We start from the raw sequence: 14809 nt of genomic DNA on the forward strand, positions 1-14809 counted from the left end.
TTAAGCTTAAAAAGTCCTACATTTATGTGGCAAGGTCAGTGGCCACCGCAGGGCCGTCCCTGTTGGCCCTTGCCTGGCAGGTCAGAAACACGAGCTTGCAGACCAGTAAAGCATTTCAGTACATCTTCCTTTCTCTCCCTCTCGAACTGTTAAGAGTTTGTGAGAATGGTTTAAGAACTTGCTTAAGGTTTTCTTAGTCTCAGAGGCGTGATCAGCAGCAGAAGAGAGGTTTGAACTTTGATAAGAAAGTAGAGTGATAAAAGGAGAACATTGCTACAAAGGCTAGCAGCTGCCTTTGTAAGGTTGAGTGTAAGAACTATTTGAAAAGAAGAGATAATTGAATGTTTTCTGTGGATGGAAGAAAGCGTTGACCTCGTAAGTTAAGTTAGGTGTCTAAGCTCCATGGGCCGGAGCTGCATGGCGTCTGGCTTTCTCTCTTCCCTCTCTGTGGTGGCCTTTCCCCTTGTACAAGTCTAATTCCCACACTTAGATGAATTTCGGGGCAGTAGGATCGTACAATGCGGGTTTTGGTTGTGGAGTCACACGTAGGGCTGCCTGGCAGAAGACGGCAGCGCTCAGAGCCTTCACTGGGCCTCAGCACATGTCCTGCCTGGCGGGCCCCACCCCTCATCCACTCTGGGGCATGAGCACTGTTAAATCATCCCCTTTTCTATCCAGTAATATTTTAAGTGTTGAAAGCAGAAAGGAAGTATTTATGCTATTATCCATGAGTGAAAATTGGTTGTGTGTTAAGAAAAAGAAAACAGGAGACTAACGTATCAGCTCTCCTTTAAATGCCTTAAAGGATTATTTTATAGCCTTGGTTCTCTGCAGATGGTTCTTTGGGAAAATGTCTAGTTCATACATATTTGCTAAGGAGATGATGTTTCTTAGACACAGTACAGTTGCCCATGTGCTGTAACAGACTCTTAGTTAATCTCATACAGTCAGCGAATGCTGTGCTGCTTCCTGTCAGTCTTTGTGGTGGGCTCTTTTCCTCCTGTGGCTACAAAGATTGCTGACGTAACTTCATCCCAGTTTGCAAGTGTCAGAAGTACTGTCTGCTCACTCGGAAGGGATAGATATGGAGACTTTACCTCCTACAGAGAGCAGTTCCATTTTTTAGATTGTAAATTAATGTTTAAGCTCACTTTTTCATCCATGTTTGTTTTACTTCCTCTGGAAGTGGTAGGTGTACATGAAATTGCTTTTAAAGCTGCTTCGTTTAGCATTTACACCTTCTTCCTTCCTCTGTGCTGCTTGAGAGAGAGAGAGAAGTGGGTGGGAAGTTCACCGTCCACAGCAGTGCCGCCCTGGGCCTGCCGGCCAGCTTAATCTCTCTTCTCACAGGTCTCATTGATGTTTGCTGAGGGGCAGCTGGGCGTCTGCTTTATATACAGCGACCTTTCATAAAGTTTATTCTTGGTAATAAAGCTCCCGGGGTAAGAGCCAGGCTATTATGAGACAAGCCTCTCTTTGGACAAGAGTGTTTTGTCAGCTGGAGTTAGTGCTTCAGTATCTCGTGCTTGTGACAGTGAGCTGGTGAGTAGGGCAGGCTATTTCTGAGGGGTTTTCACTGTCATGAAATCAATGGCTTTTACTAGAAGTGAGAATGCTGCCATGAGACTTGAATGCAAAGACACCAGTTACTTGGTTGTTAGAGGGTTACCTTGTGAATTTTCAATACTTCAGTGAAAGAACAGATTAGATGATTTCATAACCTTGAGGCCTCATTGAATTTCTTCTGCTTGTTTCATACATTTACGTTTTCTTTTTGAAATTTATCAGCTGTGAAGAACATAGGAAATACATTGTGTGTTCATTTTCCACTTGCCCTTGTGTTGCTGCAGTGTTAGGTGTAGAAGTAACGTTGACCCATTAATCTAGGTAACATTTACTGAGCATCTGCTCTGTACATCAGTGGTGCTTCACTTCTGGCTTTCTTTTATTAACCGATAACTTACCTTGTGATTTTAATTTGGTGGAATGTAGATAACAGTCAAGAACCAGGAAAGCCAAAGTGGGTGGTAAATTTTTGTGATGCTTATAAAAAGTACTGTTGCCACGTTACCTTAGGGGCGCCTGCCACATCTGCAGGGTACTTTACCTGCATGTTGTAATTGGAATATTCACACAGTCATGGGCGCTAGGTAGGGCAGAGGGTGGTAACCCTTTTTGTAGATGAGAAAACTGAGGCCAAGACAGCTGAAAGGATTTGCCCTCCGTTACTTGAAGTTGTGACTCTTGGACTGTTAGAACCCAGATTTTTCTGGCTTCATTGTCTAGACAGTGAGATTCTTGTACTGGACTCTGGAAAGAGTCCCAACGTGTTTTTATTTAGAATTTATTTTGGTTACAGTTTTAATGCATTTTATTATTTGGTTTCTAAGTTGTTGGAAATGAAAATGATCACTTTAGAATGGCTCATTAGTACTGGCCACGTTGCCAAGCAGAGTGTGACACCAAGCAAGGATGCCTGAGGAAAGTCGGGGCAGCTCAGATCAGAGCGCTCAAGGTGTGTCCAGCCCGCATGCTGCGTGGGGTCCAGGTGCTCACATCGCACGGTCCATGGCGACTGCTGTAGAAACTTTTCCTTGGGAAACACTTACATAAAGGCAGTTTCATGAAAACTGTCTGCTGCACGTGGGCAGGTGTTCACTTAGTTCTTCTTGACCGTGGACAATGAAGCACTGCTGTGAGTCTCAGACTTTACTGATGGTGCTTTACACCAGTCGTCCCTTCCACCAGCGTGGCGGTCCCTCCGTCTCCTGCCTGCGGTCCATCAGCTTTGATGTGATTTCACTGAAACTCACCACTGACTTATGCATGCACAGCAGCGCTTGTTTCTGACCCTCTCGAGTATCAGTCACTACCTCTAGTAGGGAAACGACACCTGCCCTGACTGTGACAGGCACAGAGTCAGCGCCTGAAGGTACTGGTCATGAGGGTCAGAGGGCAGCACTTGGGGTGACCATCGAGACCTGAAAGTCTGCAGCAAGCCCCCAGGAGCCTTGTACGGAGTCAGAAAATCAGGAACTTGAGCTTTCAGAGGCAGACCTGGAGCCTCCCCCGCTCTCCTTCTGTCCCGAGAAGGAACTGTCCTCTTGTCTCTCAGCATTGCAGTTTTGGCTCGCTGCCCAGCTGCCTTCCGTGTAAGCAGTGCACTTCCCGGGAGAGGAATCTGATTTTAGTGAGGTTTAATTGGTAATTAGATACTGAACATGAGTGAACACATTGGGAAATGGGGCCTAGACGCATTGCGATGTGTTGAACTCTTTTACGGAGAGATAGAGAGACTCTAGATGTATGCAGAGGTGCATGTCTCTCTTAATGTACAATCGCTAAATTATTCATTATTCTCCAGGAGTTCTATGAATTTGGCACCTTTGAGCCATCGCAGTGTGTGGAGTGTAGTTAATGTTTACGGTGCTCTTCTCAGGTCCGCACACGGCTTCCACCGTAAGGAGCAGCTAAACCAGGCGGCATCTGTTAGTGATGAGAATATCACACTGACTTTGTTCTTTGAGAGCTGGTAATTCTAAGTACTACCTCTAACCATGCTGCATAGTTTATTTTTATGTATCTTTGAAGTCTTTGAGTGCTAAATTTGAAAAGAATACACTTACTTTAAAAAGTTTGTGGTTTTATTTCGTAAGTGTAAAGTGGAAGAAGGACAATACAAAGCAATACCATGTTTCCCCAAAAATAAGACCTCGCTGTACAATTAGCTCTAATGCGTCTTTTGGAGCAAAAATTAATATAAGACCTGGTATTATATCGTATCATATCGTATCATGTCATGTCATGTCATGTCATGTCATGTCATGTCATGTCATGTCATATTATATAAGACCAGGTGTTATTTTACTGTAAGTAAAATAAGACCGGGTCTTATATTAATTTTTGCTCCAAAAGACGCATTAGAGCTGATGGTCCGACGAGGTTAGGTCTTATTTTCAGGGAAACGGTACATCTGGGTTGATGGTAACGGTGTGTAAACAATGACACCTGTGTGCTAACAAATTGGGAAGCTGGGAACAAATGTTACAGTAATAACCTCTGGATGGTAGGGCAGTGCAGTTTGATTTCCTTTGTGCTTTTCCGTACCTACTAGTTTTTTTTTTAAGATAAAGATGTTATTTTTGTAAGAAGAAAACATTTTTAAAAGCAAGATATTCTTACATTCAAAGAGCTACGTCTATAATAAGAATGTATTGTGTTTCAGTGTCCTGTGCTAGGAATGTACTTTCTTTTCTGGGTGAATTAGCACTTCCTTAGTGTGAAAGGCTGCTGTTCTGCAGGGATGTCTTTACTGCTGCATCTCAAAAGCAATCCCATTCCACTGAGGGCTCCTTGTATGTCTGATGAAGCTTTGGTGCAAGGAGACACTTCCTGTAAAGCTCTTCCCTTTTCTGAGCAGTCTTAAACTCAGAACAGTTCTTGCTCTCATTGCTCCTGCCTCTTCCCTTCACTCATCTTTTAGGGTCTTGACCACAAACACATGCATGTAATCTTAGGAAATGTTTATTTCACACAAAAGTAAAGGTTTGTTATAAATACTTGTTTCCAAACTAAAAGTTTGAATATGGTCATAGTTTAAAAATCATGCCATTTTGTGGTGAATATAGTTTGACACTATTTGTGCAAGTTGTAAATTACTTGTGCAAAATTATAATTTCATTTGTAAGAGTGATACGTTTGTGTTTAATGGGTACTTCTGGGTTTATAATGTTCCATTCAGTGAGGTCTTACTTAGAAAGAATAGGAGAAAAGCTAAGGCTAAAAGATGTAAAAATAGAGGATACTGAAAATTGTTTTCAGAATCATAGGATCTTTTGTTAGATCTTTGTGAGTTGACTTTTCCCTTTGAATTTTATTAATTTGAATGTAATGCCTACTTTCCCCACCAAAGCCTAGCTGTATTTAAAAACTATGTTCCTAGTTGATCCCAGTGTTACTTAAATAGATTTGTGAAGTTTTGGTTGCTGGCACTTTGACCATAAAAGTAAGCCGTTTTTAACTACATTTTTGTTAACTGAGAAAATGAAGGCATAGAACTTGATCAGTTTCCGAGACCCCTTTCAACTGTGAAATGGAGGGAGCTGTGTCCTGTGGAACAGGCTTGTTCGCACCTGCATCCTTATACCAGTGTCTTCCTCGGGCTGTGCAAAGGCAGTTGAACTTGTACACTTTTCTGGATGATTTGGGGAAGGGGACAGTTTTATTTAAAAATGTATATTTTGAGGTAGATTGCAAAGTGTGTATGTATTTAAGCTAGCCCCAGCGCAGTCAGAGGACTTTCATCCTTGTTGAAGCAGCTGGTCTGAACCCCAGGTTCCTGGGCAGTGTTCCTGTATCCTCTGCTGTTGGGGCTTCCTGTGGAGGGAAAGGCCCAGAAACCGCTCTAATGTACGTGCTCGTGTGCTGTCTATAAATATCAGCTATACAGCATGCTTACTTTAGTTGAGATGAGGAGGCAAGTAGGAATTTAATTCTTTTTTTATATTTTTTAGAGGAAAATTTCAGACATATGCAAAAATAGACAAATAGCATATTGGTCACCCATGTGATCATCATTCAGCTTCAACAAATGCCGACAACTCATGCCAATCTTTAGGAATTTAATTTTATGTATATTGGCTAAGATTTGCCAAGATAAGCATCTGTAAGGTCAAGGTACTGACATCAGAAGCATTTCTGAACAAAGATGTGGCAGTTGGTGGGTGGGATGACTGTTCAGCTGTTGTATAAGCTCGCATAAATAGTATCGTCTTGACTTTAATCTTTGGTTGTGCAGAGGTGGTGAGCAGATTTCTGTTTAACCCCTGGAAAGGGGCCAGAATAATTTGTAACCCTCCATCTTGGCACCTTGACTCTAAATGATCTGTGAATAAAGCATGGGGTTGGTGTTAGGAGCCTGCTGCAGAGAGCCATTGAGAAGGAAACCTCCTTTTCAATTAAAAAAACTTTTGTGTATTACCTGCGTAGTATTTTAGAGACTATAAACTCTTTCACTTTTTATCTGTTTGGAAATGCATTTTACAGTCATCGAAACATAGAGTCGGGCAAACTGGGTTCTTCTCTGCTGGCCTTAAGTACTTAAGGTCTCTGACTCTCACCTCTGTCAGTCAGGTGGGGGTGTGAATTATTAATAAATGAGATCATACATTCAACACTGATTACCTTAAAATATCACTTGCACTCGCGATCACGTTAGGAGTGTATCCTGAGTTCAAGGCTTACACGGATTTGGGTAACTGGAGTGGAGGAAGTGCTATAAGCAATTACTGGGCCACTTAGAAAGGAGAGCCAATTGTTATTTTGTCGTAGCTGAGTTTTTGACTGATAGGTACCAGATCTAAAAATATAATGGAAGATCTAAAGATTGAACTGTTTCATTATGTTAGAAACAAATGTGGTATTGAAACAAAGCATTGGAAAAAAATAATGCCTCACTATTATTTCTTCTCCAATAATTACAGCAAACTCTGGCTTGTTCTATTCTAACTGCATTATTGAGTGAATTCTCAAGTTCAAGTAAAACTAGCAACATTGGACTGAGTATGGAATTCCATGGTAACTGCAAAAGAGTTTTTCAGGTATTGGCATTTTTGTTTTTATGTTTTAAGAATTAGGTGGTTCACTTTTTATATAATCTGTCCCTCAGGCAATGAGGACATTTAGTTTATCTGGTTGAATGATAGCGCGCCTGAAGATCTGTGCTGTGATTTTGTGGGAAATAACAAAGTGACAGGTTTTGTGAACATAGTTGACAATTTAAAATTACTTGTTTAATTCTAGTCTTCAAGCAAAACAAAAAGGAAATACCATTCTAAAGATCCTTAGTTTATTTATTTTGTTCTTACCGTGTTTAGATGTAACACTTCAATTGGTGGGACTCTGCTGTCCTTAAAAATAGGCCTGGCAGCGTGCCCACAAGGGCTGTGTATTTCAGTGTTATTGCAGATGGTGTGGGCTCTTTGTCTTGTATGTATTGTTTGGCTCTGAAGTGAAGTTATGTGAAGGCACTGGCTTAAATCCGAGGGCCCTGCACTAAAGCAACTGAGCCCTCCGGCTCTGCGTAGTCGTCAGTCTTCTCCACAAGTGGCATTTCTATGACAGTGACTGTATTCAAAGCGATGCCTCTCGGAAGCTCCCTGTGATGTCATTATGAGCAGGCCTGAAAATGGAAAACATTCCTGAAAAAATAGTGTTTTCCATTGGAAGTGTTAAGGTGCTTGTTGTTTTGTTTTATGGTTCTCAAAGGGAACACATTTTTAATAAGCTTTTGACCCAGAAGTCTCTGTGGTCCACTTCCTGCAGGAGGAAGACCTTCGCCAGATCTTCGTGCTCACGGTCGGGGTCCTGCAGGAGTTCAGCAGGCGGGACAACCTCAGCGCTCAGATGTCGTCGGTATTTCAGCGTTACCTTGCGCTTGCCAACCAGGTCCTCAGCTGGAACTTTCTTCCTCCAAATTATATCCTTTGACAACTGAATAGCGTCTGTGGTAATTTTCATAATGACTTAATTATAGCTGAAAGTACTTTATCTCTGAGGTTTGTAAAACACTGTTGAAAGAAAATAAGTCTCTTGGAAATGGCATTTAACTTCTATTATAAGACAGCACCGTGGACTTAGAAGATTTAAAATTGTGCAGAACTTTGTAGGGGAGGGCTAGGTGAATGGAAACACAAAGGGTTGCGGGGAGGTGGTCCTGGGACTGGCTCACTGAGGAGCAGCCACAATCCTTAGGGACGAGGACAGAGGTGGGCAGTGCATTCCCATCAGCTGCTGGATTGCGTTCTCCAGGTAGTGGAAATAATTGGATTTCTGGACTGCCTTTCCTCAAGGCCAGTTTGGCGTCCTCTGACTCTCTTGCTCTTCATGGATGATGATATGTTCAAGTGTCGGTAACTAGGTAGTACGAAATAAAAAAGTATGAAATAAAAATACGAAAATTGCATTTCTAGCAGATTATTAGTCATACAGAAGAATTTAAATGAATTATACTATAGCAAAAAATACCTGCTTTTCTAGCATTGGCTACAGTGCAGAAACTTTGTTTTAGAAAGCAGCTCCTTAAAGTTCCTGATTTGCTCTCCTAGGCCCTTGGCTGCCTGTGATAGACTGAATGCAGTGCCACGTCTCACGGCCCAGGTGTCATGTTGCGCCCCACTTGTCTGGGTTGGGGTCTCAGGATCCTAGGCACACCACTTCACCTCTCTGGGTTGCACTTTTCCAAATGGAGAATGGGGTGTGGATTGTTACATGGGTTACATAAATGAAACAATAATTCAAAACTCTCAGGAGTTACCTGCTATTTGTTGAGCTCTTACTAGTCTCCTTGAGTAAAGAAGTAGAGCAGCTAGCTACCTGCGTATGCTCTTGTTCTTGATCTGACATACTCCTCACAGCACAGGAAGTTATAGGGAATTTATCCTGTTCTAGATGTCTTTAATCAATCCTTCCTTGGGGTCTGGTATGGGGGAGTCTACTTAGGTTTAGAAAAAGACAGATGATAAGCAAACAGGAAGTAGCTCTTCAGCCGTCCCAGAGATTTAGGAGGGACTCACCTTTATTCCAGCAGGGCCAAGAGCTGCTGTGTTAGGTGCATACAAATGAGCGTATCATTTGTGGCTGCTACAATTGTAGGATTTTAAGGGGGCGGCATGTAATGTTTTCTTCTGTCTTCAAGTTAATGCATTCATGTAATAGAAACTTAACTGTAAAATATTGGATCGTTGGTGAATCTTTTACTCAAACCCCGAGTTCTCTGGTCATGGTGAGCTGCTGCTTTGTGGGGCAAAGCTTTCCGGAGACCACTTTCTCCTTTTATCCCTATTCTCTAAGCTTTCCTCTAACAATCAGTTCTGTATCATATATATAAATATATATATATATATATATATATATATATATATATATATATATATATATTTGGTTATTAAGAAATGCATATTTTCTTAGGTGTGCTTTAAAAAAAAATTTCCCCTTTAAGTGTTGCAGTATAATTTTTGCTCTAATGTTTGTTAGTTTAAAAAAAATATGTTGAAAAACTTTGAGACAGATTTAAAAAGTAGCAGGACATATGGAGCTATCAAAATGAATTATATATGTAAGGAAAATCAAAAGCCACACTGCATATATATTGTAGCCAATTTTAAAGTCTGTTTTAGGGGAAAATGTACTTGGCTGAAGTGACTATTTTGTAAATGGAAGCAGTGCTCTGGGAGTGTGGAAACAAAGTTTGTTGAAAGATACACACTCATAAAATATTTTTACAAAGTATTTAGATAAGCTTTGGAAAACTTGTCATCTCAGAATGATGAGCACGGCTACAATGTTGCCAAAGGAAATAACTCGGTGTTTAAAGAAAAGTAGCTCTTGACCTTGATTCTGCTTCATGGCAGACATGTGAGTTCCTGTGTGACTGTAGGGTTGTGTAGGGTTGTGTAGCAGCTGTTTATTGGGTCACCAAACTATACTTCCTTAAGTGGAAAGAATATGGCAGTGGAATTAAACTAAGCCTCATTTTCAGGGCCAGTTAAGGAAATTAGTCTCAAAAATCCCAGTTTTGACATTTCTGATTTTGGCAATTACTTGAGATCTATTCAATCAGTGGGGAGATAATTGAATAATTATTTAGCTTTATAGCTTGAAAAGGGTCTAATGATGAAATTTAACTTAGTTAAGATATATTAAGTTGATGGCTGTTTAAAAAATGATTTGCCTTTTAGGATAGATGAATAGCAAGTAGATCTTATAAAATGTGTTGTATGTTTCGTATCAATTTTATATATATAAAATGTATGTATTTAAAAAAAATTTAATTTTTTAAAAATTTTATTGGGGATTATTGGGGAACAGTGTGTTTCTCCAGGGCCGGTCAGCTCCAAGTCGCTGTCCTTCAGTCTAATGGAGGGCGCAGCTCAGCTCCAAATCCAGTTGCCGTTTTCAGTCTTTAGTTTCAGGGGCGCAGCCCACCATCCCATGCAGGAATTGAACCAGCAAACTTGTTGAGAGCTTGCGCTCTAACCAACTGAGCCATCCGGCCACCCCTTGTATCAAATACATTTCATCATTTAGAATGGCATCATGTTAAATGAGGCTGTGTTAAATTAATATCAATCCTTATTCATAGTTTTTGTAATTTGTTTTATATCTTTTTATTTTGATATCATTTTAAACACACAGAAATACAAGAGTAGTTCATAGAATTGCCATATACCCTTACCAAGATTCATCAATATTTTACATTTTGTCCCATTTATTTTTCTTCCCCTATACATGCACACACACGTACACGTGTCATTTGCATACTTGTAGGTATATATTTAAATACATTCTTCTTGCTGAACAATTTGAGAGCAGTTGGAGACATTATACCCATTTACTTCCTAGTATTTCCCTGTATGTTTTCCTGTGATCAAGAATTTTGAAATGGCGCTGTGGTTCTTATATGAGAATGTCTTACAAAACTATAGTACAGAAATTTAATGTTGATACAGTATTATCTGATCTGTAGTCCGTATTCAAGTTTTGTCAGTTGGCCCAATAATAGCCTGTGTAGCTCCTTTCAGTTCGTTGTACTTAGTCGTCCTAAGTCGTCTTTGATCTGGAGCAGCTCCTCAGCTTTTCTTTGTCTTCCATGAATTTGACATATTTGAAGTGTATAAGTTAATACCTTTTAAAATGTCCCCAAATTTGGGTCTGTGTGGTGTTTCCTCGTGATTAGATTTACGACTCACATTTTATAGGAATACCCTAGTGGTGACGTGTGCTGTACAACAGGGGCACGTGGTGTCAGCCTGTCCCACGGGGGAGCCTTCAAGCTGACCATGCGGTTAAGGTGGGGTCTGCTGAGTGTTTCCAGTTAAAGTTGCTGTTTCTTTTTATAATTGTAAGGAATTATACTTTAAGAGCACGGAAGTATCCTGATCCTCCTAAAAGTTTCAACCATTAGTTTTAGCATCTCTTGGTGGTTGTTGCTCGAGTCAGTTATTATTATGATAGTTGCAAAGTGGTGACTTTCTAATACAGCGTTTCCTTTTGTTATTTTGCTGCACTCTGCCATAGGAAGAGCTTCTCCCCTTCCGCTCTGTTACTTATTTATTCATTTGTATCAATAGTGGCTGAGGGTATCTCCTTCTGTTGAATGGATTAGTCTCTGTTGCTTTATTTCCTTTGATGCCCAAATTGTTCCCACTTTGGCTTCTGCTGCCTGACTTCCGTGCCCTTTGATTGTCCCACTATTCTAAGTTTTATCTGAAATAACTTAAGTTTAAGTTCTTAGGAATGAGTGATTTTAGATGTTCTATGAAGGATCCATTCCAATTATTTAAAAGTTTTCTTTTAAATATTTAAAAATTGAGCTCCTTAAAGAAAGTTTTCTCTGCGTGAAGCCCTTTGCACCCTTGCTCGGAGCAGCTCTCACTGCAGGGTGTTGTAACAGTGTTGTTGGGGTGTATTTCACACACTATCATGCAGACACCCAAAGTGTCCATTCCAGTAGCTGTCAGTGCAGCGACCGGAGTTGTGTAGCCGTCACTGTCACTGATTTTGGAACATTTCCATCACCTAGTAAAGCAGCCCTGTATCTCTCAGCAGTGCTGGACATCTCACGTGGATAGAACCACGTACTGTGGGGTCATCCTGTGGAGTCGTCTGTGCCCGGCTTCTTTCACGCAGCCTCAGGGGGGGTCATGTGGTAGCGCGCACCAGCACTTCATCCCTGTCCTGGCTATATAATACTCTGGTAAGGATGCACCGCCTTCTTAGGTGTTCATTCATCTCTTGTTTGACAGTTGGGTTGTTTCAACTTTTTGGCTCTTATGACAACGCTGCCATGAGCACTCCTGTGTGTTTGTGTGGACTCACATTTTCATTCCTCTTGGGTGTACCCAGGAGTGCAGTTGCTAGACCATAAGGAAACTCTGTGTGTAACCTTTCGAGGACCTGCCAGGCTTTTTTCTGGACTGGCTGACCCATTTCACATCCTCCCAGCAGTGCATGGGGCTCCAGCTCTTCACATCCTGGCCAGCACTTCTATCTGTCTCTTTGTGTGTGGCCAGCCCATTTCACATGAATTCGTATTGCACTGGTTCTGATTTGCATCCCCCTCATGTTAACCTAGTTAACATCTTTTTATGGGGTTGTGGGCCATTTGAGTATCTTCTTTGCGTATCTTCTGTTAAAATGCTTTGCCCATTGGGTTGTTTGTCTTTATAAAATTTTTGCATTGTAAGACTTTTTTATGCATTGTAAATATGTGAAGGAAACCCCTGAACAGATACATGACTTTCAAATATTTTTTCCCATTTTGTGGGATGTGTTTTTACTTTCTTGATGATGTCCTTTGAAACAGAAACTTTTAATTTTGATGTCCAATTTATTTTTTCTTTTATTGCTTGTCATTTTGAGATATTTAAAATGGCTTCACATAATCCAAGGTCACATTGATTTTTTAAAAAAAATAGTCTTTATTTTTTAGAGCATTTTTATGTTCCTAGCAGTGTTTCAGCAGAAGGTACAGAGATTTCCTAGATGTCCCCTTCCCCGACACACGCACCGTCTCCCCCCATTATCAACATCCCCAACCCGAGGGTACATTGGTTACAATTGATGAAACTATGTTGACACATCATCATCACTCAAAGTCCATAGTTTACACGAGGGTTCACTCTGGGTGTCGTGTATTCTGTGGGTTTGGACAAATGTATAATGACATGTGTCCACCTTTTCAGTGTCACACAGAGTAGTTTCACTGAAAATCCTGTGCTCTGCCTATTTATCTGGTCCTCTCCCCAAACCGTTGTCAACCACTGATCTTTTTACTGTCTCCATAGTTTTGCGTTTTCCAGAATGTCTAGAGTTGAAATCAAACAGTATGTAGCCCTTTCAGATTGGCTTCTTCCACTTAGCCATATGCATTTAAGGTTCCTCCATGTCTTCTCATGGCTGATAGCTCATTTCTTTTTAGCACTGAGTAATACTCCACTGTCAGGACGACAGTTTATTTATTCATCACCTACTGAAGGATATCTGGATGCTTCCAAGTTTTGGCAATTATGAAGAAATTTCCATGTGTAGGTTTTTGTGTGGATGTAAATATTCAACACCGTCAGGTAAATAAATACCAAGGAGCATAGTTGCTGGTAAGAGTATGTTAGTGTTTGAGAAACTGCCAAACTGTCCTCCAGAGGGGCCTGCACCCCCACCAGCAGTGACTGAGAGTTCCTCTGGCTCCACATCCTTGCCAGCGTTTGTTGCTGTTGGTGTTCGGATTTTGATGAGTCTAGTAGGAGTGTACTTATATCTCACTGTTGATTTGATTTGCATTTTCCTGATGATATATGACAAGGAGCATCTTTTCATGTGCTTATTTGCATCTGTATGTCTTCTTTGGTGAGGTGTGTGTTAAGGCCTTTGGCCCAGTGTTTAATTGGTTGTTTTCTTATTGTTGAATTTTAAGAGTTCTTTGCATATTTTGGGTAATAGTCTTTTCTCAGAAATATCTTACGTAAACATTTTCTCCCAGTCTGTAGCTTATCTCATTCTCTTGACACTGTCTTTCACAGAGCAGAAGTTTTTAATTTTAATGCAGTTCATCTTATTGATGCTTTCTTTCATGGATCATGCCTTTTGTATTATACCTGAAAAGCCATTGCCAAACACTGGGACAGCTAGATTTTCTCCTGTGTTATCTTCTAGGAGTTCTGTAGTTTTGAGTTAATTTCTGTTAAGACTGTGAGGTCTGTGTCTGCATCATTCTTTTGCATGTGGATGTCCTGTTATTGCAGCTCCATTTGTTGAAAAGACCGTCTTTACTCCATTTTGCTCCATTGTCAAAGGTCACTTGAATGTGTTTATGGGGGTCTCTTTCTGGGCTCTGTCTGTTCCATGGATTTGTATGTCTTTCCACCAGTGCCCCACTTTCTTGGTCACTGAAACTTTGTGGTAAGTTTTGAAATCCGCAAATGTGAGTCCTCCTACTTTGTACTTTTTAAAGTTATTGTGTTTTCTCTGTGTCTTTTGCATTTCCACATGAAATTTAGGATCAGCTTATCTATTTCTGCAAAAAAGGCAGCTGGCATTTGAACAGGGATTGTATTGAGTGTGTAGGTCAACCTGGGGGGTGTTGCCATGTTATGTTTTCCAATCCATGAACATGGGATGTCTTTCCATTTATTTAGATGTTTAATTTCTTTGAACACTGTTTTATAGTTTTTGGAGTAGAAGTTTTGGATTTCCTTTGTTAAATTCATTCCTATTTTATTAATTCAGTTGTAGGTAGAGTTGATTTTTAAGTTATTTTCATATTATTCATTGCTAGTGTATAGAAATAAAAATAATTGAATGTTGAGCTTGTACTATATCGCCTTGCCAAACTTGTTTATTAGCTCAAATAGTATTTTTAGTGGATTTAAAAGTTTTTCTAGAACAGGATGCCATCTGCAAACCATTTTGTTGAAGATTATTATATGTAGGTTTTATATGTGCAAAAGGTGATTTATGGAAGTGCCCTTCTCTCCAGGCCTGAGTGGTACAAAGTCTGCAGCTCCTAGGATTTCGGGCATGTCCAAAAGCACCCGGTCCAGCAAGCTGAGTCCTCAGATACGGTGCCCAGTCTTAGAGTCCACCCGCTTTTCATGCTGTTTTCCATCACTGCTGTCCTGAGACAGGGTCCTGGCCGTATAGTCTCTGTTGTCCGGCACCCCCATTTAAACACGGGCTCTGGGATCCTGGGTGGTCTGACCTCTGCCTCTCTCTGAGAACTGTCCTCTGTGCTCTTCTTGTTGGAAGGGCACTG

The 14809-nt window shown here is 40.7% G+C and overlaps 1 protein-coding gene across 4 annotated transcripts in view; it reads left to right on the forward strand.

Annotated features, from left to right (window-relative positions):
* Positions 1–14809, forward strand: part of XPO4 (exportin 4) — an 84142-nt gene that overhangs the window by 25918 nt on the left and 43415 nt on the right. For all 4 annotated transcript variants that reach the window (XM_019715688.3, XM_074330132.2, XM_019715690.3 and 1 more), the window contains 2 exons: positions 6483–6599; positions 7324–7477. In XM_019715688.3, the coding sequence (XP_019571247.1) occupies positions 6483–6599; positions 7324–7477 (271 nt within the window). The remainder of the gene's footprint in view (positions 1–6482; positions 6600–7323; positions 7478–14809) is intronic.

The sequence above is a fragment of the Rhinolophus sinicus genome, chromosome 16 (assembly GCF_057876585.1).
Source record: "Rhinolophus sinicus isolate RSI-liver-muscle chromosome 16, RSI-T2T, whole genome shotgun sequence".
NCBI lineage: Eukaryota > Metazoa > Chordata > Mammalia > Chiroptera > Rhinolophidae > Rhinolophus > Rhinolophus sinicus.